Raw genomic sequence first — 25,847 nt, forward strand, 5'->3', positions numbered from 1 at the left:
ATAAAAATGTTATTTTTGAAGAAAGAAAAGGGATCTGGACAGCGGCGGCTCCCCTCTGTCGACGACCTCGGTTGTCGGTGGTGAGGGGGGTCGCCTGTTCCACGCGCGTGGTTAGTTTTAAGCACTAGTATAAACTATTGATATATTTTTACTAGATGAGGATACCCTCGGTATCTCCATTATTATAATGCACACAACCATCTAAACTAATTATATATAAGCAATATTTGTCTATTATAAGTTGGCTTTTGTCCGTTTGTCATGTGATGAAAAGAAAAATGATGATATTAGAAATCCCCATGCTGTAAGATGAGTTTGTCTAAGATCACACAATCTCAAAGTTCTTTGTTGTCTTCGCCATTTTCATAGAGCATTCTCATTATCCAATTTCGAGTCAACTAAAATGATAGCAATTTTTTGTTATGATGTGTGTCATATGCTCCCGCCAGATAGCTGAATAACTCGGAGAATATAGTACGCATATTTAATTGTTAAATAATAAACTAAATGTGTTTCGGCAATGGTTTTGGTCCTGAATGAAATATACATGTTCAAGCTGCAAAATCAACAGACGAATCCAAGACTACATGAAGTTTTAACACCCATAAAACCACAAGATTATCGACATATGTGATAACAAAATTTTGATTAGACATATTTCAGTTTAATCAAATGAAAGAAAATTCAATAGAAAGATTTTGGTAGCTTCAGATTGTAAATTAAACTCCCGCAAGGAAATTGTAAATTAAACAGCAAACACATAGGGATGGACAACAACGGCCGTGATCTCCTCACTGCGCTACGCAACATATTGTCATTGTGGATGTGTGACCGGCATCAGGGTCACTTCACATCATATTCCCGGCCCGCAGCCGGAGCCCATCCTGTTGTTGCGAGATCTGCCTTGTCAACGGTCATGTAAACCACAACATAATGGTTCCGATTTCTTCCAGTTTCTTGTGCTGTGATAGAGAAGGTCGTGCTGCGGGCAGGGGACTCCTGGACTGGTTGTGTTGGTTCGAGAGTTATTTCCAGTTTTTTGTCGTGTGGAGAAGCTAGTGCCATCGAATTTTTGGTATAGGAATGTTGTGATACAATAGCATGACATGCATTTTCATAACCCTATAAGAGCAAAAATTATGGACGATAATAAACAGGATCATACACTATGCATAGTGTTAGACCGCGTCGTCCGGACGGGCGACACGGGAGGCGATCTCGATCCGATTTCTCTGCGACCTCCCTCTCCGATCTCTCTCCCTCGCCGCTGCCGGACGACACCGCGGGGCAAAGCCCATGCGGCCGACGGTGGCGGCGGGGCCCTGGTGGTCCGCGGCAGCGGCTAGCAGTGAGCAGCAGCGACCGGAAATTCATGGCGGCACGGCATCAATCTACGAGCAAAGATGGATGTACGTACTGCTTGCTGCGGCTATTGCAGACTTGCAGTAGCGACAACAGGCAGCAACAGTACACAAGAAGTGGCAGCGGCCACAGCTGGGCGAGGACCACCGGACATAGGCGTCATTGCAATCTGGAAGGCGGTTCTCGTTGCATCACGTGGTCAGGGCAATGCACCACTCGCCGGCAAGATGGAGCGATTCGGGATGCATCGCTTGCCGGTAAGATCAAGTGGGAGGCCTCGTCGCCGCTCTCCCGATGGGATTCGGTCTGGTGCACGCATGCAGTAGTGTTGCCCCCGAGCGGCACACCGGTGGCTTCAGGCATAGTAGCCGTTTGGGCCGCACACGCGTCTATGGTGTCGGTGGTGTCAGCTCTCCTCCGTAATGCGTGTTGTAGCTGTACCGGCAACATACCTGACAGAGTCTAGTTCGCTCAGAAGTCGTGATCCCGTGATCTAAGATTTGCCAGTGCCATGGCAGCCATCTGTGTACCCGTGAAGCGGTCCTCCGTTTGGACTCGCGGGTGACGTGCTGTGAACTTACATTACTGGTGAGGGCGGCAAAGCAAGAGGCGGCGTATGGTGGTGTCGTCTGATACATATCTATCACCGGCTGCCGCTTGTGAGGATGATGCGGTGCTGCCAGAGCGTCCCAAGGGATTTTGGCGATGCCGATGACCTTTCACTTTTGTTAGTGGCCTTATCGCGTGTGCAATGCTGCTGGAATAGCAAAAAGTGGAAGCGACAACATAAGATGACTTCGGTTTTGGTGGTGCTTCTCAGGTACCCAGTCTCGAGCTTCAGGGTGAAAATCCTAGGTGTGACCCTGGTCTATTATACCTGCCAATGGCGATGGTTTCCGTCGTTATCTTGTTGAAGACATTGCTTGGATCGTGCTCAGACTTTATCTCCAAGATGAAAGCCCATGATCTAGCCTTCAGTGGTTGGAGCAGGCAACGACGACACTTGAGTATCGTTTCTTTCCTGAAGGCATTGTTTTTGGAGGACATTTATCGTAGTCCTTGTATTGTCAAGTGGTGGTTGGTGCCCATGGCCGCTGTTGTTTTTCCTCGTTTACTGCCTTGATTGCTTCTTTTTTTCTCTTCATCCCAGGTATAGTTTTGGTTTTGTATGACTTTGCTATCTGCTAGCAGGATTGTGTGTGTGTGTTAATATTTGCTGTGTGCATCTTAGTTATACAAAGATCGGGTGTGTGCTCATAGTGCATGTATCCCCTTGATGTTACATTATGAATCAATAAAAACCGCCCTTTATCGAAAAATACAAATAACATATAACTAATTTTGCCCGAGGAAAATAAAAATAACGACCAGGCATGACTCTAGATAGCAGATATAAAAACCATGTGGAAAAAGAGGAAGCCTCTGCAGTTTAATCATAACAATTGATTATTAGCATCAGATTATTAAACCATTCACTAACCTCTAGAAGGACAGAGAAAGTTGATAGAACATCAGTATTTTGGTGTGCCTTTTAAGCAGCTTCAATCTACGAAAGATATTTCCTGAAAAAAAATTCTACAAAAGATATGTCATGCTAGCAATCTACTACTTTCTAAGAGCATCTATAACCATATATAACAAATCCGGCCCCTCAAACGCGCGCGGACGCGCCGGGCGCATCCGCGTGCAGTGATCGGGCACACCTCAAATTTGCCGTCCCGCATTCGCGTATCTCATATCTTGCGTCTTATATCCATACTATCCATGCACACGTTGATCTATTCTACGTGATGAGACGACGGACAACAAAATTGAGCTGTAAAGAAACACAAGATCGACTGCAAACAGACATAAACACACTTCACCACATCCAAAAGATCACAGTTCATCCACGGACAAGTTCATAAACTTCTACAACTTAAACTGTATAAACATTGAGTAGGAGGGGGGGGGGGGGCAGAATAACCACTTCCTCGCTGGGCCTTTGCCCTTCCGGTCACAGGCGCAACTATAGGCGTCCGAGGCTGGTGGAGGATCTTGGTCGTCCGACGACAAGGTGCCGATGTCGTCGTCGTTGGAGTCGGAATCGAAGAGGACGATGAGCCCCTTCATCCGACGGACCGCCCTGTCCTGCTCCCGCTTTAGCCTTGCCACCCGAGCCTTCTCCGTCGCTGCCTCCTTCGCCTCGCGCTCCGACTGCTCAATGGCTAGCCGGAGCGCCTTAGCGTTCTTCCGTCGGAGGCGACGAGCGTCCGTCTCCGCCGTCGTGAGGGAGCGGAGGTACACCCAGGCGAGGAGACACACATCCTCGTCGGCGTCCGTCTTCGTCCCGTGGCGGTGGCACGCGGACTGCTCCGCCGCCTCCCTTTTCCGTGCGCGCCTCCACTCGCGGTGCATGCCTCCAACTCCGGAGTTCGCATGTGACCCGGAGGCGCGGGCACAAGCACCCAGCGGACGGCGGGAGAAGGAGACGACGCGGACTGCGTTGACCGGGCGTTGTTGCGCGCGGGTCGGGAGGATCCAGCTCCACGTCCGTGATGCACCGGCCCAGGAGGTGCGGCGACGCTCTAGATCCGGAGTTGCCGCCAGTCTCGACCTTGGACCGCTCTAGCGCAATGCGGAGGGCCATCTCCTCCTCGTAGTCGAGCTCCGAGCCGGAGTCGCTGCCGGATCTGCTCATGGTGGTGGATGAGATCGCAACCGGAAAGGGAGAGGGGTGGACGGACGGAGCGAGAGAGGGAGAGAGTGAGCTAGGTTTGAGCTCGCCGCCCGGATTGAGCTTTTTTGCGGGGTTCGTGGTGGGCTGGACCTGTCAAACGGATGCGCCCGGGCGTGCCCGGGCCGCTCCATATCTGCCCTATATTTGGGCTGGATATGAGGGGTGTCGGTCAGTCCGGATGATTGAGGCCCGTTTAAGAAGTCCGGTTGGATTGAATTTTTGTGACCGGGCAGTGACCGGACGGCCTGTTCGAACGTTTGAGACGGGTATGAAAGACCTGGTTGTAGATGCTCTAACATCTTACATATTGAGATAGAGGAAGTAATATGCTAATCTCCGGATCGGAAATAAAAACTGCATCGATCAAACAAGGGGACACAAAAATAAATTTAATAGAAACATAATACAAACTCACTGTCTATTTCTAGTTGTCCATATTCTACTAATGATACAAGCACGAAGTCAATCTTATTTGGAAAAACAACACCCCCTAGTTGAAAAACAACAGCCCGAACTCTTGTACATCAACAAATTGTTGGATAATCAGATCATTCATTCATACCATGATTCAAGCCCAAACAATAAGTCCGGTCATAAGCACGACAAATACATTTGGGTGAGATTCATTAGATCCTGACGTGTTGGAGTGAGGAGACGCCGTCGAGGCCCTTGGCCCTGTAGTGCCTGGCCATTTCGTCCACCGTCGTGTTCCTGTACCGGGCGTTGCCGCCGTCAGCGACGATCGGCGCAAGCACCCTCGTCGACCCCTCCGCCCCGAAGAAGCAGGCCACCGACACCCTCGGCCCCGCGCTCTTGGCCACCACGCGGTGCTCCACGCTCTTGAACCTGTCGTTGGACATGAGCTGCAGATAGTCGCCGACGTTCACCACCAGGGCCCCCGCCACTGCCGACACGTCCGCCCACGCCGGCTGCTGCTTGTCATCCTCGACGAGCACCTGGAGGCCACCTACGGCGTCCTGGAGGAGCACGGTGAGGAAGCCGGGGTCGGAGTGCTTGGTGGTGCCCAGTGTCAGGTGCGGCTCCGGGCACGCCGGGTAGTAGTGGCAGGCGAGGCTCGGCCCCTCTAGGCACTGTGTGTGTTCCTCCAGGTGCCCTTGCCGGAGGCCCAGCGCCTCTGGCAGCAGCCCGAGCAGCGTGCTCCCCAGCCCCTGCACCAGCCCCGCGAACTCCAGCGCGGTGGCCCTGCACGCCGGCGGGATCTCCTCGGGCGCCGGCGGCTCCGGAGCCATCTCCATGTACAGCGTGTCACGCCAGTTGGCTGCCGGCGATTGGTAGAGGTCGAAGTTGCTATGGTACCTCACCCGCCGGCTGTCGTCCCGGGTGTGGTACGGCGCCTTGGCATCCGCCGTCTCCTCGTTGAAGCCCCGCAGCGCCGCGAGCATCGCCGACAGAGCTGCCTCCGGCACACCGTGGTTCACCGCCTGGAAGAAGCCCACCGTCTCGGCGGCCGCCTTCACCGCGCCGACCGCCGAGGCTCTCCCGAACGGTGTCGCGAGGCCGGCGAGGTCGACGACTGGGATGGCGAACTGGTGGCCATGGTGATGGGGCGCGTCGTCGAGGGATTCGGGCGCGTGGTGGAAGATGGCGGGGACGGCCGTGACTCCCGCGTCCACGAGGCCCTTGACGCCGGCCTTGGTGTCGTCGAACGCCTTGAGCGCGCCCAGGCGGTGGTCGGAGGCCATGGATGATTGGAGCTAGCTTCTGCAGTGTGTCGATCCTTTGAATTCAGTTTGTGTACGTGTGTGTGGTAGTGAGTGATGTAGCCGTGGCTCTTTACTGATCGTACAGTACATTCCATGATTGCTGACAGGCAGTGTGTACGTCGACGTCTATCCGGATTCGCTGAAAACCAAACCAACTCTTGGCACTAATAACCAAGCCCATCCGACCCTGGAAAAGTTAGATCGAGTCCTTATGAGCAGTGATTGGGAGGACCTCTTCCCTCAAGTTAATGTTAGGAAGATTGTTAGAGACGTTTCAGACCATAATGCTCTTTTGCTGTCCTCTGATAACCATGTTGAGAGTCCCACAGCAAAGAGAGCAGTGGCGGAGCTACAGCAAGGCCGAATGGGCCGTGGCCCGCCCAGCCCATTCGATTTTTCTGTAGTGTATACTTACTTTTGGGCCATGAAACACCATCCCAATAGTTCTTTCCTACTGTCGGCCCGCCCAGTTTTCTGGGCCAAGCTCCGCCACTGAAAGAGAGTTTAGATTTGATCAAATCTGACGATTTCCTATCCTTGGTGGAGAAGATTTGGAACCAGTATGTTAAAGCTACAGATCCTATTAATGTGTTAAATGTCAAATTAAAACGCTTCAAGAAGTTCTTTAACGGTTGGGGCTCTAACAAGTTTGGGCATGAGAAGATTAGAAAAAAGAACATAAGAGAAGAGTTAGCCATTATTGAGAAGGAAGAAGGAGGAATGATAGATCCAGTCATGTTTTGCAGGAAGACTGAATTGTTAGTGTAATTAAATGAAATTTTGGTTAATGAAGAATTATTCTTACTACAACAATCTAAAGAGAGGTGGTTACTCAAAGGGGATAGTAACTCTGCTTACTATCAGATAATCGCTAATGGCAATAAAAGGAAAAACACTATTCATTCTCTGAATGTAGGGGATGTAGTCATAGAAGGGACGAAGGATCTTTTAAATCATGCTACTGAATTATATAAAGATCTTTTTGGGCCGGCACCTGGGAATTTGCTCCAGGTGGACCATAATATGTGGGGGGAAGAGGAGAAATTGAAAGCTGAAGACAATGAGAATTTGTGTAGGCCGTTCTCAAAAGAGGAAGTAAAAAATGCTTTGTTTGGAATGAATAGTAACAGGGCCCCTGGTCCTGACAACATTCCAGCGGAGTTCTACCAACACTGTTGGGAGATTGTGAAAAGTGATATTATGAAACTATTTGATGCTATGTATGAAGGAACAGTTGATGTTCAAAGACTAAACTATGGGGTCATTACTCTTATTCCTAAAGTCAATGGTGCGAACAAAATACAACAATTTAGGCCTATATGTCTACTTAGATGCCCATATAAGTTGATCACAAAGGTGCTAGATAACAGAGCTGCCCCTTATGCTGATATCCTCTTTAGCAAGCACCAAAATGCCTTCATTAAGCATAGAAGTATCATGGATGGGGTGCTGACTTTACATGAGGTCTTGCATCATACTCATATTAAGAAGAAATTTGGCATCATTATCAAACTTGATTTTGAAAAAGCCTACGATAAGGTTAACTGGGATTTCTTACTTAAGTGCCTTGAGATCAGAGGCTTTGGCAAAACTTGGTGTAGTTGGATGGAGAAAATTCTCCACAATGGCACGGTTAGTGTGAAGTTAAATAATACCACGGGACCTTACTTCTAGAGCCACAAGGGTGTGAGGCAAGGAGACCCGGTGTCCCCTTTCCTATTCAACATTGCTACTGAATGCCTGTGTAAGATGGTCTTGCAAGCTCAAACAAATGGCTTAATTGATGGGCTGGCCTCGGATTTGGTAGATAATGGAGTGGCTATTCTGCAATATGCAGATGACCCAATCATGTGCATTGAACATAATCCTGAAAAAGCACTCAATTTGAAGTTGTTGCTGTATATGTTCGAACTCATGCCAGGACTGGAAATTAATTTTCAGAAAAGCGAAATCCTTAGTGTGGGAGGGGATGATAATATTCTAAAAGAATATGCTGATATTTTTGGTTGTCGGATTGGGCACTTCCTGATGAAATATCTTGGGGTCCCTATTAGTTATTCGAACATGAAGGGTGTGGATTGGGACTACCTTGAGGCAAAATTTGTCAAAAGTTGTGAATCTGGTCTAAGAAGTAATGCCTCCTCGGGGGGCAGGCTGACTCTATTGAATGCTAATATTTCCAGCATCGCTTACTATTATATGTCTATGTTCCTTTTATCTGAAACCATCATAGAGAGGTTGGATAAACACAGAAGGAGATTCTTCTGGCAAGTAATTAAAAACAGAAAAAGATACTACCTGGTCAGATGGTCCAGGATCTGTAGATCCAAAGATAAAGGAGGATTGGGGTGAAAGATCTCCACAGGCAAAACATTTGCCTTTTGGTGAAATGGTGGTGGAAGCTCGAGATGAAATGGGGCTTTGGCAAGATATTATCAGAGCCAAATACCTTGGTAGGGACACGGTAGCCTCGGTTAAGGGGAAAATTATTGATTCCGCATGTTGGGAGGCCATTATGAAAGTGAAAGATTTATATATGATTGATCTAAAAGTGGTCGTACAATCTGGTGACAAAGCTAGGTTGTGGATAGATCCAGTTGGCGATCAAGTTCCTTTTGCTGTGCAATTTCCTCAACTCTTTGCTATCTGCAAATATCCTAATTGTGTTGCGAAAGCCTATTTGGAGGTTGATCATGTTACCTTCTTCCAAAGAAGACTGAATTATGAGCTTAATGAGCAATGGCAGAAAGTGGTTTTGATGGTTGAAAAATCTTGTGTGCCTATAGAGAGCGATAGCATCAAATGGGGGCTGGGCTCTAAGCCCTACTATACTACCAAAGCTCTATATTCTTATCTGGAAAAAAGCATTTCTGGTTGCGATTATCGCTAGATATGGAAAGCTCGTATCCCTTTGAAAATTCAAATTTTCATGTGGCAGCTATCGCAAGATGCAGTGCTGACTAGAGATGTGATGAAACGTCGTGGATGGAAAGGGGAACCCAAGTGTTCATTTTGTGGGGGGAGAGAAACCTCCTGGCATCTCTTTTTTACCTGCCCCGTTGCTAGGATTACCTGGAGAGTGGTGGGATACATATTTGGCACTGATATGTGCCCTGGCAACTTGTGGCAGGCATATGCTTGGTGTTATGCTTTCTTCCCGGGTGGTGATACCTTTTATACAATTGGCATTGCAGCTATATGCTGGGCTATTTGGACCTGCTGTAACCGAGTTACTTTTGAGCACACCCCTCTCAGGACCCCGTTTGAATGCATCTTTTCTACATGTGCACTTTTTTGTTATTGGGCAGGGCTGATGAAGGAGGAGGATGCGGCGAAACTGAGGGCTGGAGGAGCTCTGCTGAAGGACAACACGCCTCGCATGATGAGGATCTGCGCGGCGGCGCACCAGGATGGGAGAGCGCGCTGAAGAAAGAAAAAGAAGGGAGAGAATGTGCCGCGTCTTGCTTCATTGCTTTTGGTCAGATACCTCCTGCGTGAGGATGTTTTGGGGCATGTTGCTCTGATGTGAGCAGTGGTCTTTTGAAAACTCTGAGTTAGATGGTTGGGGTCTTGGGTTTATAGTGTCGTTGGGTTTTCGCCCCATGGTGAGTAATCTCGATGGCGAGTGCTCATGGTGGGTTTCCCGGCGATGCTTGAACCCGCTTTCCTCTTTCCCGTCTTATTTTCTGAACATGGTTGTATTTTCGTTATGTTCAAGTAATGGAAAGGGGATTCGCCCGGTTTAAAAAAAAACTCTCATGGATCGTGGACCACACATCTTAAAGCGTCAATGTCTTCGGTTGTGTTTGGTTTTAGCCTAAGCTTGCCTTCCCAAATACATTTGGCTTGATAACGTTTTGGTCAATATTTTACTATTCAATGATTTAGCAAGAAAATGAATTAGGTGGGCAAAGAGGCATTGACATGCCAAAAACCATGGTCGAAACTAAGAACAAGTTTATGACCATGACTAAAATATTGGTGAGGTGTCTTTTGGTCACAATCCAACACACAACCTTCTTCAGATGTATCGTCGGCGTTTTCTTCTCTCCGCACATGCCACCGGTTTGTCGAGAGCACCTTGTTTTTGAACACCCATTGTGAAAAACTAAACACGCAGAGGAGAATAGCTAGGAGCAATATGAGGAGGTGTGAATGGTGATGCCAGGATCTAAACCTTGTGACGTCAAGTTTTAGAAAACTTTGTATAAAAATTAAATACGAACGTAAAAAGTCATACTTTATTACAAACATATTTTGGTAGCAACTATTTGTGATCATGCATATTTTCGCATGTACCCAGCGTCAGCACGGTACTAATTGGCTGGAGTACGTCGGTTTCAATATATGTAACAAGATGACAATACACGGAATCATCGGCTATTCTATTGTGCAAACTAGACTTGATACTATTTCATTGCAGAAAATGCTCTCTCAATTGCTGCGTGGCGACCGGCAAAATCAATGCTAGTTTCATCAAAAGAAATACTAAAGTAAAACTTGTATATTTCTTTGTCTCAACTAGTTTTCTACAAAGATCACTAACCACTTTCAAATTGGAGTCTTGAATCATCACAAACATTTTTAAGGAAGTTGTCAAGTTGGATGCTAACCTCCAAGGTGGAAGAGTGTTTAACCAAAAACTACCACATTTCATGGAAACGTGTCGAAAAACTATCACTTTACGATTTTGTGCGAAAAACTACTATTTTTTTTCCTAATCCGTGGAAAAAAACTACCAAGTCGCGAAATCGCTCGCTTCGCCCGCGCTAAGCATAAATCTGACCGGTTGGGCCCACGAACCAGGTGCCACCGTGGCCATCCTTCGCGCCGGAGTTCACGCCAAGCACATCCAGTTTCACCGTCCTCACCTGCTCCTCCCTCCTCGTCCGCATCCGCTCCCTCCTCTCGTCCCTCTTCCCCCTCGGCCCGTCCGGGTCGGCCGCCCCGGTGTCGAACAGGGCGCCGCCGCCGTGGGGGGATCTGTTGTTGCCGCTGTCGGTGCTCTGGCGCCGGTCGGCCTTCCTCGGGATGCGGCCACCGTAGGAGGTGCTGAGGAGGCGGAAGTCGAGGCGGCCCCAACCGTCCTCGTTGGAGAGATCCCAGCCGAAGCGCTCAGCCATCTCCTGGAGCGGCCCGTCGCCGTCGTGTAGACGTAGTCGAACTTGGAGGAAGCGGTGCGCGTGCTCCCACTCGACGCGGTCGACGTAGACGGGGTCGTCGAGCACCTCGCGCGCCAGGCGCGCCAAAACCAGCGTGTCCCCATAGTCGAGCTCCGCGACCACCCAGTGCAGGTAGGACGGCGGCAGCGTGCCCAACATCTGGCCCTTGTGCTTGCCAAAGTCGATCACACGGTCCCTCGCGGGCCGCGAGGACGCGCCGACGCCCATGGTGGCCCCGAGCGGGCGGAGGAGGGGGATCCTGGCGGGTCTGGGCAGCGTGGCAGTGGAGCGGCGACGGTGAAGGGGGGAGAGAGGCGCTGCTCGGGTTTGGGGTCTCGGCAGAGGCGCCAGGGAGGAAAGGCAGGCCCTTGCAACAGCGAGCGGGAGCATGGCGTGCTGGCGGCGGCCGGAGAGCATGGAAGCTTCCGTGAACTCCAGGACGAAGGATGGCCACGGTGGCACCATGTTCGTGGGCCCAACTGGTCAGATTTGTGCTTAGCACGGGCGAAGCGAGCGATTTCGCGACTTGGTAGTTTTTTGGCACGGATTAGGAAAAAAAGTGGTAGTTTTTCTCATAAAATTATAAAGTGATAGTTTTTCGACACGTTTCCATGAAATGTGGTAGTTTTTGGTTAAATACTTAAGGTGGAACAAGTTTGCTAGCGCATGACGGTGTAACCGTTGTGCGTAACAATCTTTTTTGTAGTTTGTCATTCAACTTCTTTTCATTTTCATGCCACAAATTGAGGCATAAGCTCTCATATACCGTAGTTTATTGGTACCAACATTTACAATGTATCATCACATATAATCAATAAAAGCTAGTAAGAAACTATAGGAAAGTATCAAGTGATACCAAATCTTACATGTTCCCATGCTATCAATTTAAAAAATTCAAATTTAAATGTTTAAAACAATAAAAATGGGAATGCTCGGATTACATGTGTCCAAACCCCTAAGAAACTCAGATCAAACTTAAAATACACATTGAGAAACAAAAAAGATAAATATATGATGAATAATGTCAAAAGAAGACAAAAAGACACTATTCACACCTGAATTTCTCTTTTTTGTTTCTCCATCTGTATTTTGAATTTTGATTTGAAAAGTTTAGGATTGTAGACACATGTCTAGTGAACACTTGTGATTTTTTTTAGAATTCGTGAAACATCTTTTTTTTAATTGGTATCATGGGAGCATGTAAGGGTTGGTATCAGATATTTTCCCCATGAAACTACGATGATACACCATTAAGCTTCGGACATTTGACATTTTTAACAATAAGAACAAATTATAAGTCTACAAAGATCTTTGAGGTGTTCCATAAGAACAAATTATAAGTCTACAAAGGTCTTTGCGATATTTCATCATAAATATTTCAGACTTGATCCATATGACTACTCGACGAATATAAGACTAGTCATAGTGGGAGTAACTTAGCGAGTAACATAGCGCACTCCAATTTTTTTTACTTATGTGGCAAGTAGTTAATAAGAAGTAGTAACATAATATTTTATTGTAACATAGTGCTTCCCAATACAAGATAAGTCTACAAGCTAATAAATGAACTCATCTATGACACTACTACTATATTACTTTACACTATAAAAATAGTAATTTAGACTAGTGTAGTATCATATGTATGACACTAGTATTAATTACTCCCTACTATGACCAGCCTAAATGCATGTTTGACAACTGCCTAGAGCCACACACCCCTGGACTTCAGCTCCTCCAACCGGAATCTAGGGTTGTGCCTCACTTATAGCTCGTCTCACCACAAGCGTCATTACGAATGGCCCATAGCCCAATACACCCACTTGTGAGACGTGCCAAGTTTTTGGTTTGTTGGGACGTGGAAGAGCTTCCATCTTGTACGATGTGGGTGTTCTCTTTTCACGACGGTGCTCTTCACCGCCCACAGTGTCGCGATGGCGCTCTTCACTCTTCAGCGCCCACAGTAACCACTAATCAGTGGTCGCTCGCCGAAAGACTGACGGTGAGCTCCCTGAGCTGGTCCATGGATATGGCCTCCCGGCTTCCTAAGATGGCTTGCAAACACCAAGTGGTGCACATAGTCAAAAGGCCATGCCGTTTTTAGCTTCGAAACTGACACCGTCCACGTCTGCTATCACAAGCCGGTTGGTTTCGTTTTGTGAGTAGCGCGATGATGGCCGCTGCTGCTGGCCGGCCATGCATGTGCGGTGTCATTAGTACCTCTCTAGGCTTGTGCCCAGCAGAACAGGTCATTCGTGATGGCTCGTTCTGAAGAAGCCAGTTTACACGGTGTATTAGTTAGAGCATTTCCAGACGCGCCCTCAACAAGACCCCTCAGGTCACTTTTCGGCCACCGACATTGAAAAATTAGTCTAGTCGCGTTCTCAATAATCCGTTTTTCGCCGTCTCGGGCCGAAATTAGCGCCGGTGGACCCAACATGAACCCGGCGCGCTCGGGGTCGCCGGGCGAATCATATTGGCGCGAAGGAGCCGCGCGCCCTTCTCGCCAGCGACTCATCTCTCTTCTCGCCGCTTCGTCGTCCGCATCGCCTTGTTTCCCGCGGCGAATCAATGCCAAAGCTGCCGCGCGCTGCCGCGCCGGTCAGCCTGCGCCATTGATGCCTCACGGGCGGCGCAGTGAAGACCGGATGAAGCGCGTCTCTCGCCCGCCACGCGTACACACGGCGGCACGCGTACGGGCGGCGCCTCGGCCTATATAAGACGCGCCCCAGCGCGCCGAAGGAGGAGACTCGCACTCTCTCGCCGTTGCCGTTCCTCCCTCTCCTCTCTCTCGCCGTCTCCAGTTCATCACCCATGACTGAGCACTTCCCAGGCGACGCCGCGGCGGCGAACGGCTTCGGCCGCCGCAATCTTCACGAAGATGAAGCTCGGCTCCTCTACGAGGCCGAGTACCCGGTCCCACCGGACATGCGGGTGTCCGGGGCGTGGAGATCAGCGCCGGCGGGGTCCCGGTGCCATCACCGCCCACCGGGGCGGTGAGGCGTGCGGAGATCGCGCGTATCTGCACCTCGCTGCCGCAGGCGGTGAGGGAAGGGCCGCGGTACATCCCCGATAGCCCTCTGTGGGAGACCTACTTTCGTTGCCGCCACGCCGAGCAGCTCGAGGCCACCAACGGCGTCGTGCCTTCCGAGAGGCTCAACGCCGACGGGCGCCGCCGATGGTGGGGCGTGCCAGGCCGCACGCTGGAGGCCGTCCTCGAGTACATCGAGGGCGGCAACACGCCACGGCTGGAGTACCCCGCTCCCCCGTCCTTCTCCCGCCGGCGTGGGAGCTCGTGGACGCCGAGGCGCATGGACCCGGGGGCGACCTCCTCTTCGTCCAGCGGCTCTCCCTGCCTCCACCCCATCAAGCCGGAGCCCCGGGACACGCCGGTCAGCCGCCGCACCTGTAGCTCCGGCGTTCGCATCGCCGACTCCACCCCCCTCTGGCCGCCTCGTCCTCGTCAGGCCGAAGCCGGAGCCCGGTCTTCCCGCGGAGTACGAGGAGATAGCTCGACGCGACATCTCCGACGAGGACGCCCTGCGGTGGGCGCGGGACGACTACCTCCGCGAGGAGACGGTCCGGCAATGCCGGGCCCTGGAGGAGATTGCCGCCCGCAGGCGTGGGCGCGAGGACGAGCACGGCGTCGTCATCCTCGACAGCTTCGACGACAAGGACGCCCCCGGACCGTCCAACCCGCCGCGCCAACCAGGGGAGGGGTGCAGCAGGGACGGCGGCCGCGGAGGAGGTGACGACGACGACGACGACGGCGGCGGCGGCGACTACACGCAGTTCTACCGCCTCCTCGGCATGTAGAGCAAGGGCGGCGGGCGGCGAGGAGCGACGAGCGAGACGGCGGGCCTAGTAGTTTTTTTCCTTTTTAAAAATATTTTTAAATATGTATGAACTCGCCGAAATTTGATTGAATTTGCGTCGTGTTTGTGCCGAATTTAAATATATAAAAAATATGGACGCCGCGACTGAGGGGCATCATGCCCCAGCACGCGGTTTTACGCCGGTGCGCCCCTAGAGGGCGATTTTTAGCGCCTCCTGAGGGCCGAACGGCTGGAGATGCTCTTACTGGCCAGGGCTAAATACCATAAAAAGTTTCATCCGTTGTGGTGAAATCCTATACTACTCATTTTCTGGTTTCAGCAGTCAAGGTGATGTGCCGTTTTCGCGTATCAGAGTGATGTGCCGTTTTCGCGTATCAGAGTGTTTCTTTTTAATTTGCATTGCTCTATAACAAGGCGGCCGGATTCGTAATATTTGGTGCTTAATATTGTCTACATGAATCATGCACACAATGTAATGAACAAATTGGCGAACCTTCAACATTGGACAATGCACACAAATTGGTGCACCTCTTCCATTGTCGGGGGCCGTCCTTTCACTAATTTTCCATGACTCCTACTCGGTTCCTTAGCCACCGGTTCGCTCGTCTTCTCTGTCACACCCTCTACATGACCCGCCTCGATAGCCGGTATGCAGGCCATGTCTCGATGCACATGGAGCACACACTCTTCTTTGATAACTGTTAAAACCCCTATCCACAACTAGCCCTTCTAGTCTTGGCTCCCTCGTCGTTGCTCTTCTTGTCCACTCTCCTCCCATTTTCATTGGGGGTAGAAGAAGACGCAGTCATGAGAAAACGATGACACTTGGAACACGAATAACACATGGACCATCAGTTCACAAGTTTTTGCTTTTCTATGCCTTTTTATCAACATTCAACTTTGGTCATCCCCATCTCACTCCGTATATAATCAAAAGAGAAGTCATACTACAATCTCAAACTACCACCAAAGTCTAAAACACGATTCTGAACTACGAAACCATCTAATTTACAACCGTGAACTTTCAAGACCGGACAAAAGGAACTCTGGGTGGTTTTTGACTGTTTTGACCAGTTTGACCAGTCAACATCCTAGTCAGCGCCAAGTCATGGCCTAATGCTAGCTAAGTATAATGCTGCAAAAATATTCGACTAGAAAATGAAAGTCCTCAGAAATTTTGAATTTTTTTCTCAAAAAGCCAAACAGCCATTATATTCAATCAAGGAAAGTTTCAACAAGTTTCGCCAAGCTGAGAAAAAATGAGAGCCAAAATTCAAATTCAGAGCCATTTGGGTCAAATTTTTGCCAAAAAACGTTCCAAAAAAGGTTGATTTTTTTCTCAAATATCCATGCAACCATTATATCCAATCTGGGAAAGTTTCAACAAGTTTTGCCAAGTAGAAAAAAATCAAATTCAGAGCCATTTTGGGTCAAATTTGGCCAAAAAAAGTTTCCACAAAAAATTGAGAAAAATCTCAAAATTCAGATTTGACCATTATAAAGTTGTGTGGTTACCTTCAACTAAATTTGCGCATTTCTAATTATATATTGACTAATTTTCACATATTTTACAGCAAATGTGTATATATGACCTCTTGTGCTGGTGCTAGCCTGCTCGGGTTCGAGTCTCGGCTCTAACACGCGGCCCTCGTGGAGTTTCTCCTATAAACAAATCAATTAGAATTAGCCCTTGGCCTGATCTCATTTTTTTTTATCCCTCGTCTCTGTTGCTTTTCCCCTTTGCTCAGCTCCTCGCTTTTCCTCAGCAACAACCGGTTCATGGAGCGTGACCGAGAGGACGCCGCTCTCCGGGCTCTTGAGCTTGCCGGCATCTGCCGCGAGACCGTCCGCGTCATCCGCTCCAGCCGTCCGGGCTTCTCCTTCATGGTCAGCATGGTGATCACGCTCTCCGTGTCCTTGCTCGCCCACGTCGCCATCGCTCGCGCCCTCTATAGGCTCCTCTCCGACGGTGTCGCCTCCTCCGACGCTGGCGCCGGCCTCGTCCGTTTCGCCACGAACTGGGAACTCTTCTTCCTCGATGAGGCGGCCTGCCTCCTCGCCATCCTCGTCCAGTCGCTCGGCTCCGCCGCCTTCTGCATCTTCTCCGTCGCCCCGCGCTATGGCGTAACCGACGATCCCGACGCCCGCTCAATCGCGCGCGACCTCCGCGCCGTCCCCGGGTTCCTCGCCAGGTACGTCGTGTCTGTGTTCCGGGGCAACTCTCTCTGCACCGCGGGCCTGGTCTGGACCGGCCCCAAGGTTGCCTGGCGCCTCGTGGCCACCTGCCTCGGCGCCTTCCTCCACCTCGTCGGCTACACCACCCTCTTCGGTGCCGCCGCCTGGATCACGCGCCCTTACCTCCTCACCGCTGCTCCGGGTGAAGAGAGCAGCGCGCAGCTGTCGCGGGCGATGCTGCTGCTGATCGGCGCCGGGTACCTCGCCGGAGCGGCGGCGGCGCGCATCGGCACGGTGTGGCGCGTCGCATGCGTAATGTCGGTGCTGGTCGTACAGCTTGCTTTGGGGGTGTTGGTGGTGGACAACAGGATGGGCCTCGGCGTCTTGCACCGGGTGGCCGCGGGGGTGGTGATGGCGGTGGCGCTGTGGGCGGCGGTGATGGCGGGCCTGGTGGCGCAGGTGGTGGTGTTCTTCGTGTGCAAGGGCAGCAGTGACGGAGCGGGAGCGCCCAGCAACCGCGAGAGCTTCGACGGCGTGGCGGCGAACAGCGACTAAGAAGCAGCAGTGACGGAGCGCCCAGCAACACCAGCAGCCGCGAGTAGCTAATAACTAAGGGGAGTAGTGTCCGATTGATCCATGGTGGAATGAATTAGGCTAGCTTATTTCTAAGGGACAATTTGATTTATGCCTCTAGTTGTGTCCCCCTCGTCTGTTTTACCCCTAGTTTGAGAAAGTCACCGGTTCTGTCCACACCACTTTGAAATTCTTTCGTTTTTGCCCTTCCGTCACGGCTCCGCTTGGTCAGCGCCATTTGACCACATACGACGCTCCGTTTTGGACATTTTTGCCCCTGTGTCCCCAGCCCCGATACCCCTTCGTCCTCCTCGAGCTCTCGTGCAGAAACAAACAGAGAGTGGGAGAGCTCGTGAAGAACGGGATCGAGAGCCGCCGTGGGAGAGGCCCGAGCGGGAGGAGAAGATGCGGACGACAAGCTTCCCGTCGTCAAACTCCTCGACGGCGGCTGGTTCTACTGCCGTAGAGGTAAGTGGAGCACTCTGTGGGGATTTGGGGATTTTCTAGGGTTTCAACCATTTGACCCCCTCATTCTAGGGTTTCTCTGATTTGGGGATTTTTTTGCTCTTCTTCTGATTTAGATCGATGGGATGGGGATTGTGGAGCTCGTCTCGGAGTACCATCACCCAGACGAATCATTTTCCGGCTTGGAGCCTAGATCTAAGCACCGTTGCCCTGGACATGGCCTAGTTCCTGCTCGTCGGGTGGCTTGGGGAGGGGCTAGCACGGGCCGACGATTTTTGGGTTGCCCTCTTGATGTAAGTAGTTGCTTGTCAATTTGGGAGGTTGTTGTTATTTTGAAATTTCTAATTTTGTTCATCTAATTAGTTGCCAGATGAGTGCAAGTGGGTGGTTTGGGTTGACCCTCCTCCTCCACTGTGTGTGGCCCTTGCATTTGAAGATCTACATGCAGAGATTGAACGCAGCTGGATCAAGTCTCACAAATTGCAGAGGGAAAATACGGAGCTATCAAAGAAGAACCGTGCTTTGAACAAGAAACTGAAGGAGAGAGATGAGATGCTCAATGTTTGGGCAGTGTTGTTTAGTGGAATTGTTGTATGTGTTGTAGTTGTGGCTTTATCAGTGTTATCACAGAATCAAGCCACTAAGTGAAGCAAGTATGTTTATTGTTGTTGTAGTGCAGGATATGGATGAACTTTGTAATGTACCAATCCTAATGTAATGCTATTTGGTGTTCTAAATTTCTGCAGTTTGGTTCATGTTGGTAGATGACTGTCGACGACAATTTGGTTCTTATTGGCAGATGACTAGGGAGATGACCAAATTGTCGTCGTCGACGACAATTTGATTCTTATTGGCAGATGACTAGGGAGATGACCAAATTGTCGTTGTCGACGACAATTTGGTTCATATTAGCAGATGACTGGAGAGATGACCAAATTGTCGTCGACGACGACAATTTGCTTCATATTGGCAGATGATCAAACAACTTCAAATTAAAGCATGACATAGCAAGCATCACATATGATCAAACAACTTCAAATTAAAGCAAGTGAAAATACTAGTTCAACATCCTGACATCTCAAACAGTAGTTCAACAGCAAGTGAAAATACTAGTTCAACATCCTGACATCTCAAACAGTAGTTCAACAGCAAGTGAAAATACTAGTTCAACATACAGTCATCTCAAACAGTCACCAGCAAGTGCAAATGAAGACCTAAAACTTGAGTTTTTTGCTCCTGGTGTTCTCAGCTAGATTGGGGGCTAGCCTTGTTTTGCTCCTGGTGTTCTTTGCTGGGTTGGGGGCTAGCACACCAGGAACTTCAATTGTTGTTGTCTGCTACTTAGCTGGAGAAGCTCCTCTATCTGCTGCCTTCTTATAATTCTTTCTTGGGCTGTGAAAAGTGCAAGCATGTCACATTTCATATGATAGTGCATGAAAACAAACATATATACAAAAACATACACAAACATCACCTGATTATAGTAGCTTGTGTAGATGTTGGTGTTGGCTCTATAGGTTGCTCTTGTGGTGGATCTTCTGCATCTGTTCCATCATCTACTTCCATTGCTGCCACTTGCACTGCTGGCTCTTCTGCATTCTCAGCTCCGCAATGTTCATCTTCACCAAAGGCTGCATCAACTGAATTTTTGCATTTGTTGGCATGGTGTCCTCGTCCTCCACACCTGCCACATTTTTTCCTCCTAGGACCTAGTCCTTTTCCTTTAGTAGTGGACCTAATTCTAGTTTTCCTCGGCCTGCCAGGTGCTCTGTTTTGAACTGGAGCAGAAAGTTTAAATCCTGGATTCACAATTTCCCACTGTTGCTTCCCTTCCAAAGCTGGAAGGTTGTCAGCATAAGTAGCTCTGAATTTCTCAACAGAATAAAACTTGTGCACATACTGATCTATTCCACTAGCTTCACCTCTAAGAGAAGTGATAAAGAACAGAGCATGGATACATGGCTTACCAGTTACTTGCCATTGTCTGCAACTACAAGACCACTTCTGTAAGTCAACAGGGTACCTCCATTCTCTTTTTTCTCTATCAGTAGCAGTAACTTCAGCCTATGTTGGGCTTCTCCTAATCAAACTCATCTCTAAACCTTTTGTTTTTGCCATTAAGGCCTTCATCACAGATGGAACAATGAGATGGCCTTCAAAATGATCAATGGCAATCCTGTTCCTTATATCAAATTTTTGCATAATGTACTGCCTGATCTTGTCACACAAGTCAACTATGTGAAGTCCCTTGTATTTCTTAATCCTTGAGTTGAAAGCTTCAGCAAGGTTGTTGTTCACATAGTCTACCTTGCAAATGTCATTGATGTGTGCTCTAGCCCATATTTTTGTGTGATGCTCCTCTAAATATTCTTTAACTTTGGGCCTACTGTGCAACTGATTCAGATGATAGTTGTGCTTTTTAATGTTGTATGTAAGTGAGCATGGCCACAAATTCTCATCATAGAACTTGCCTTTGAATTTCTTGCTGAAGTTTTGAGCCAAATGCCTCATACACTCCATGTGCTCCATCCCAGCATATACATCATCAACAGCTATCTCCAATCCTTTGCATGCATCAGTATGTATGACTAAACCTTCTGGATGTCCTATTACTTTCTTCAGTTGTTGGAAGAACCAAGTCCAACTCTCAATTGACTCTGCTTCTATGACACCATAGGCAACTGGAAATAACCAATTGTGTGCATCAAGGGCACAAGCAAAAACAAGCTGGCCCCTGTACCTACCATTCAGTGCTGTTGCATCCACAGCAAGGTAAGGCCTGCACCCCTCCAAGAAACATGTCTGACATGCCTTGAAGCACACAAACACTCTTCTGAAACACTCATTGTGCAGTTTCTTTCCTCTCAATGAGTATTCCACAGTGTGCTTGTCAATTTCAACTACACTGCCTGGTGATGTTCTCTCAACTTCAGCCTTGAATGAATAAATCAGATTGAAACTATCACTGTACTTGCCAAACATCTTATCTAGTGCCATCTCTTTACCAAAATAACACCTACTATATGGCACCTCCACTCCATACTTCTCTGTCAACCTGTGCTGAATTTCCTTTGGACCTATCCCTGGATTTTTTCTAATCCAAGCCATAGAAGCATCAGCTATCCATCTTCTCTTTGCAGCCCTCAATCTCTGAGATCTGTTAACACTTGGACAGTTGTGAGGGTAAGGGTTGACCTTAATCTGTTAAAAAAGAAACAGCAATTAGTACATGAAACATAAATTTTGAACAATAATTATAAAAAGGAAAACAGAAAATGCATTAGTACCTGAAATAATGTGCTTCTCCTCATTAAAGAGGCATGCAGCCTCCACTTACATCTATCAGAGGCACATTTTACAGTAAACCTTCTTTGGTCACTTTTCAAAGTGATGTACTCTGTTTCAGTGGTAATTGAGAAAGTTGCAACTGCATTTCTGCAGTCAATTGCTGATGGAAAAACTACACCTTCCCCAATAGAGGGATTATCTCTGTCATACATCATGACAGGTCTGTCCTCATCTTCAGCTTGAAAATCTCCATTGTCCAGGTCCTCCTGCTTCTCATCTTCATCTGTATCAGAGAATTCAGCAGGAATGTACTCCTCATCTACATGATCTTCCTCATTGTTGTGCTGACCATAGCCTGGATAAAGTTTCTCATCTTCTTCATCACACAAAAGTGCTGCATCAGGTTCTGCTTCCTCCACAACAGGATCAACTGGTATGCTAGGTTTAGCTTGGGTTTTACTGCAAGAATGCTCAGACTGAGCATTTGCACTTGGGGTTGTAGGTGGCCTGCAACAGCTACTTGTTCCCCTTGTGTTAGTCCTAGGTTTTGCAGATGCTTTAGAATCAGAGGGCCTTGAAGCATGGGGGTTTGAATTATTTTCTGAACCAAAGGGGGGCCTACGCCTCTGAATAACATTGATTTCCAGATTGCATGACATGGTTTGTGCATTATTTGCAAACATGGCACCTAACTCATTATCAGACTGAACAGGCACCCAAGCAACTTTCGACACATCCCAGTTGAAGGAAATATGCCCTAGAGGCAATAATAAAGTTATTATTTATTTCCTTATATCATGATAAATGTTTATTATTCATGCTAGAATTGTATTAACCGGAAACATAATACATGTGTGAATACATAGACAAACAAAGTGTCACTAGTATGCCTCTACTTGACTAGCTCGTTAATCAAAGATGGTTATGTTTCCTAACCATGAACAAGGAGTTGTTATTTGATTAACGGGATCACATCATTAGGTGAATGATCTGATTGACATGACCCATTCCATTAGCTTAGCACCCGATCGTTTAGTATGTTGCTATTGCTTTCTTCATGACTTATACATGTTCCTATGACTATGAGATTATGCAACTCCCATTTGCCGGAGGAACACTTTGTGTGCTACCAAACGTCACAATGTAAATGGGTGATTATAAAGGTGCTCTACAGGTGTCTCCAAAGGTACATGTTGGGTTGGCGTATTTCGAGATTAGGATTTGTCACTCCGATTGTCGGAGAGGTATCTCTGGGCCCTCTCGGTAATGCACATCACATAAGCCTTGCAAGCATTGCAACTAATGAGTTAGTTGCGAGATGATGTATTATGGAACGAGTAAAGAGACTTGCCGGTAACGAGATTGAACTAGGTATTGAGATACCGACGATCGAATCTCGGGCAAGTAACATACCGATGACAAAGGGAACAACGTATGTTGTTATGCGGTCTGACTGATAAAGATCTTCGTAGAATATGTAGGATCCAATATGAGCATCCAGGTTCCGCTATTGGTTATTGACCGGAGACGTGTCTCAGTCATGTCTACATTGTTCTCTAACATACGGGTCCACACGCTTAAGGTTTCGATGACAGTTGTATTATGAGTTTATGAGTTTTGATGTACCGAAGTTAGTTCGGAGTCCCGGATGTGATCATGGACATGACGAGGAGTCTCGAAATGGTCGAGACATAAAGATTGATATATTGGACGGCTATATTCGGACACCGGAAGTGTTCCGGGTGATTTCGGAGAAAACCGGAGAGCCGGAGGGTTACCGGAACCCCCCGGGAGAAGTAATGGGCCATATGGGCCTTAGTGGAGAGAGAGAGGGGCAACCAAAGGTGGGCCGCGCGCCTCCTCCCCCCTGGTCTGAATTGGACTATGAGAGGGGGGCGGCGCCCCCCTTTCCCTCTCCCTCCCCACTTCTTTCCCCCTCCTAGTAGGAGTCCTACTCCTACTAGGAGGAGGACTCCTCCTTGGCGCGCCTATAGGGCCGGCCGGCCTCCTCCCCTTGCTCCTTTATATACGGGGGCGGGGGGCACCCCTAGACACACAAGTTGATCCACGTGATCATATTCTTAGCCGTGTGCGGTGCCCCCTTCCACCATAGTCCTCGATAATATTGTAGCGGTGCTTGGCCGAAGCCCTGCGACGGTAGTACATCAAGATCGTCACCACGCCGTCGTGCTGACGGAACTCTTCCCCGACACTTTGCTGGATCGGAGTCCGGGGATCGTCATCGAGATGAACGTGTGCTAAAACTCGGAGGTGTCGTAGTTTCGGTGCTTGATCGGTCGGGCCGTGGAGACGTACGACTACATCAACCAAACGCTTCCGTTGTTGATCTACAAGGGTACGTAGATCACACTCTCCCCTCTCGTTGCTATGCATCACCATGATCTTGCGTGTGCGTAGGAAATTTTTTGAAATTACTACGTTCCCCAATAGTGGCATTCGAGCCTAGGTTTTATATGTTGATGTTATTTGCACGAGTAGAACACAAGTGAGTTGTGGGCGATATAAGTCATACTGCTTACCAGCATGTCATACTTTGGTTCGGCGGTATTGTTGGACGAAGCGGCCCGGACCGACATTACGCGTACGCTTACGCGAGACCGGTTCTCCCGACGTGCTTTGCACATAGGTGGCTTGCGGGTGACAGTTTCTCCAACTTTAGTTGAACCGAGTGTGGCTATGCCCGGTCCTTGCAAAGGTTAAAACAGCACCAACTTGACAAACTATTGTTGTGGTTTTGATGCGTAGGTAAGATTGGTTCTTGTTTAAGCCCGTAGCAGCCACGTAAAACTTGCAAGAACAAAGTAGAGGACGTCTAACTTGTTTTTGCAGGGCATGTTGTGATGTGATATGGTCAAGACATGATGCTAAATTTTATTGTATGAGATGATCATGTTTTGTAACCGAGTTATCGGCAACCGGCAGGAGCCATATGGTTGTCGCTTTATTGTATGCAATGCAATCGCGCTGTAATGCTTTACTTTATCACTAAGCGGTAGCGATAGTCGTGGAAGCATAAGATTGGCGAGACGACAACGATGCTACGATGGAGATCAAGGTGTCGCGCCGGTGATGATGGTGATCACAACGGTGCTTCGAAGATGGAGATCACAAGCACAAGATGATGATGGCCATATCATATCACTTATATTGATTGCATGTGATGTTTATCTTTTATGCATCTTATCTTGCTTTGATTGACGGTAGCATTATAAGATGATCTCTCACTAATTATCAAGAAGTGTTCTCTCTGAGTATGCACCCTTGCAAAAGTTCTTCGTGCTGAGACACCACATGATGATCGGGTGTGATAGGCTCTACGTTCAAATACAACGGGTGCAAAACAGTTGCACATGCGGAATACTCAGGTTTATACTTGACGAGCCAAGCATATACAGATATGGCCTCGGAACACGGAGACCGAAAGGTCGAGCGTGAATCATATAGTAGATATGATCAACATAGTGATGTTCACCAATGAAACTACTCATCTCACGTGATGATCGGACATGGTTTAGTTGATTTGGATTACGTAATCACTTAGAGGATTAGAGGGATGTCTATCTAAGTGGGAGTTCTTTAAGTAAATTAATTGAACCTAAATTTATCATGAAACTTAGTACCTGATAGTATCTTGCTTGTTTATGCTTGATTGTAGATAGATGGCTCGTGCTGTTGTTCCGTTGAATTTTAATGCGTTCCTTGAGAAAGCAAAGTTGAAAGATGATGGTAGCAATTACACGGACTGGGTCCGTAACTTGAGGATTATCCTCATTGCTGCACAGAAGAATTACGTCCTGGAAGCACCACTGGGTGCCAGGCCTGCTGCTTGAGCAACACCAGATGTTATGAACGTCTGGCAGAGCAAAGCTGATGACTACTCGATAGTTCAGTGTGCCATGCTTTACGGCTTAGAATCGGGACTTCAACGACGTTTTGAATGTCATGGAGCATATGAGATGTTCCAGGAGTTGAAGTTAATATTTCAAGCAAATGCCCGGATTGAGAGATATGAAGTCGCCAATAAGTTCTATAGCTGCAAGATGGAGGAGAACAGTTCTGTCAGTGAGCATATACTCAAAATGTCTGGGTATAATAATCACTTCATTCAATTGGGAGTTAATCTTCCAGATGATTGCGTCATTGACAGAATTCTCCAATCACTGCCACCAAGCTACAAGAGCTTCGTGATGAACTATAATATGCAAGGGATGAATAAGACTATTCCCGAGCTCTTCGCAATGCTGAAAGCTGCGGAGGTAGAAATCAAGAAGGAGCATCAAGTGTTGATGGTCAACAAGACCACTAGTTTCAAGAAAAAGGGCAAAGGGAAGAAGAAGGGGAACTTCAAAAAGAACGGCAAGCAAGTTGCTACTCAAGAGAAGAAACCCAAACCTGGACCTAAGCCTGAAACTGAGTGCTTCTACTGCAAGCAGACTGGTCACTAGAAGCGGAACTGCCCCAAGTATTTGGCGGATAAGAAGGATGGCAAGGTGAACAAAGGTATATGTGATATACATGTTATTGA

The 25,847-nt window shown here is 48.4% G+C and overlaps 3 protein-coding genes across 3 annotated transcripts; 1 reads left to right on the forward strand and 2 right to left on the reverse strand.

Annotated features, from left to right (window-relative positions):
- Positions 1 to 4,613: 4,613 nt before the first annotated feature.
- LOC123059005 (1-aminocyclopropane-1-carboxylate oxidase homolog 1-like) lies at positions 4,614 to 5,817 on the reverse strand. The gene has a single exon (XM_044481669.1). It carries the CDS (start codon positions 5,782 to 5,784, stop codon positions 4,708 to 4,710), a length of 1,077 nt encoding a protein of 358 aa, XP_044337604.1. The 5' UTR covers positions 5,785 to 5,817; the 3' UTR covers positions 4,614 to 4,707.
- Positions 5,818 to 10,574: 4,757 nt separating this feature from the next.
- LOC123057113 (uncharacterized) lies at positions 10,575 to 11,357 on the reverse strand. Its single transcript, XM_044480251.1, has one exon. The coding sequence runs from the start codon at positions 11,355 to 11,357 to the stop codon at positions 10,575 to 10,577; it is 783 nt and encodes a 260-aa protein (XP_044336186.1).
- Positions 11,358 to 17,822: 6,465 nt separating this feature from the next.
- On the forward strand, positions 17,823 to 18,711 carry LOC123059006 (uncharacterized). The gene is made up of 3 exons (XM_044481670.1): positions 17,823 to 18,016; positions 18,130 to 18,306; positions 18,377 to 18,711. The coding sequence occupies exons 1-3, from the start codon at positions 17,954 to 17,956 to the stop codon at positions 18,659 to 18,661; spliced, it is 525 nt and encodes a 174-aa protein (XP_044337605.1). The 5' UTR covers positions 17,823 to 17,953; the 3' UTR covers positions 18,662 to 18,711.
- Positions 18,712 to 25,847: the final 7,136 nt, after the last annotated feature.

This window comes from Triticum aestivum, chromosome 3A, assembly GCF_018294505.1.
Source record: "Triticum aestivum cultivar Chinese Spring chromosome 3A, IWGSC CS RefSeq v2.1, whole genome shotgun sequence".
NCBI classification, from domain to species: Eukaryota; Viridiplantae; Streptophyta; class Magnoliopsida; order Poales; family Poaceae; genus Triticum; species Triticum aestivum.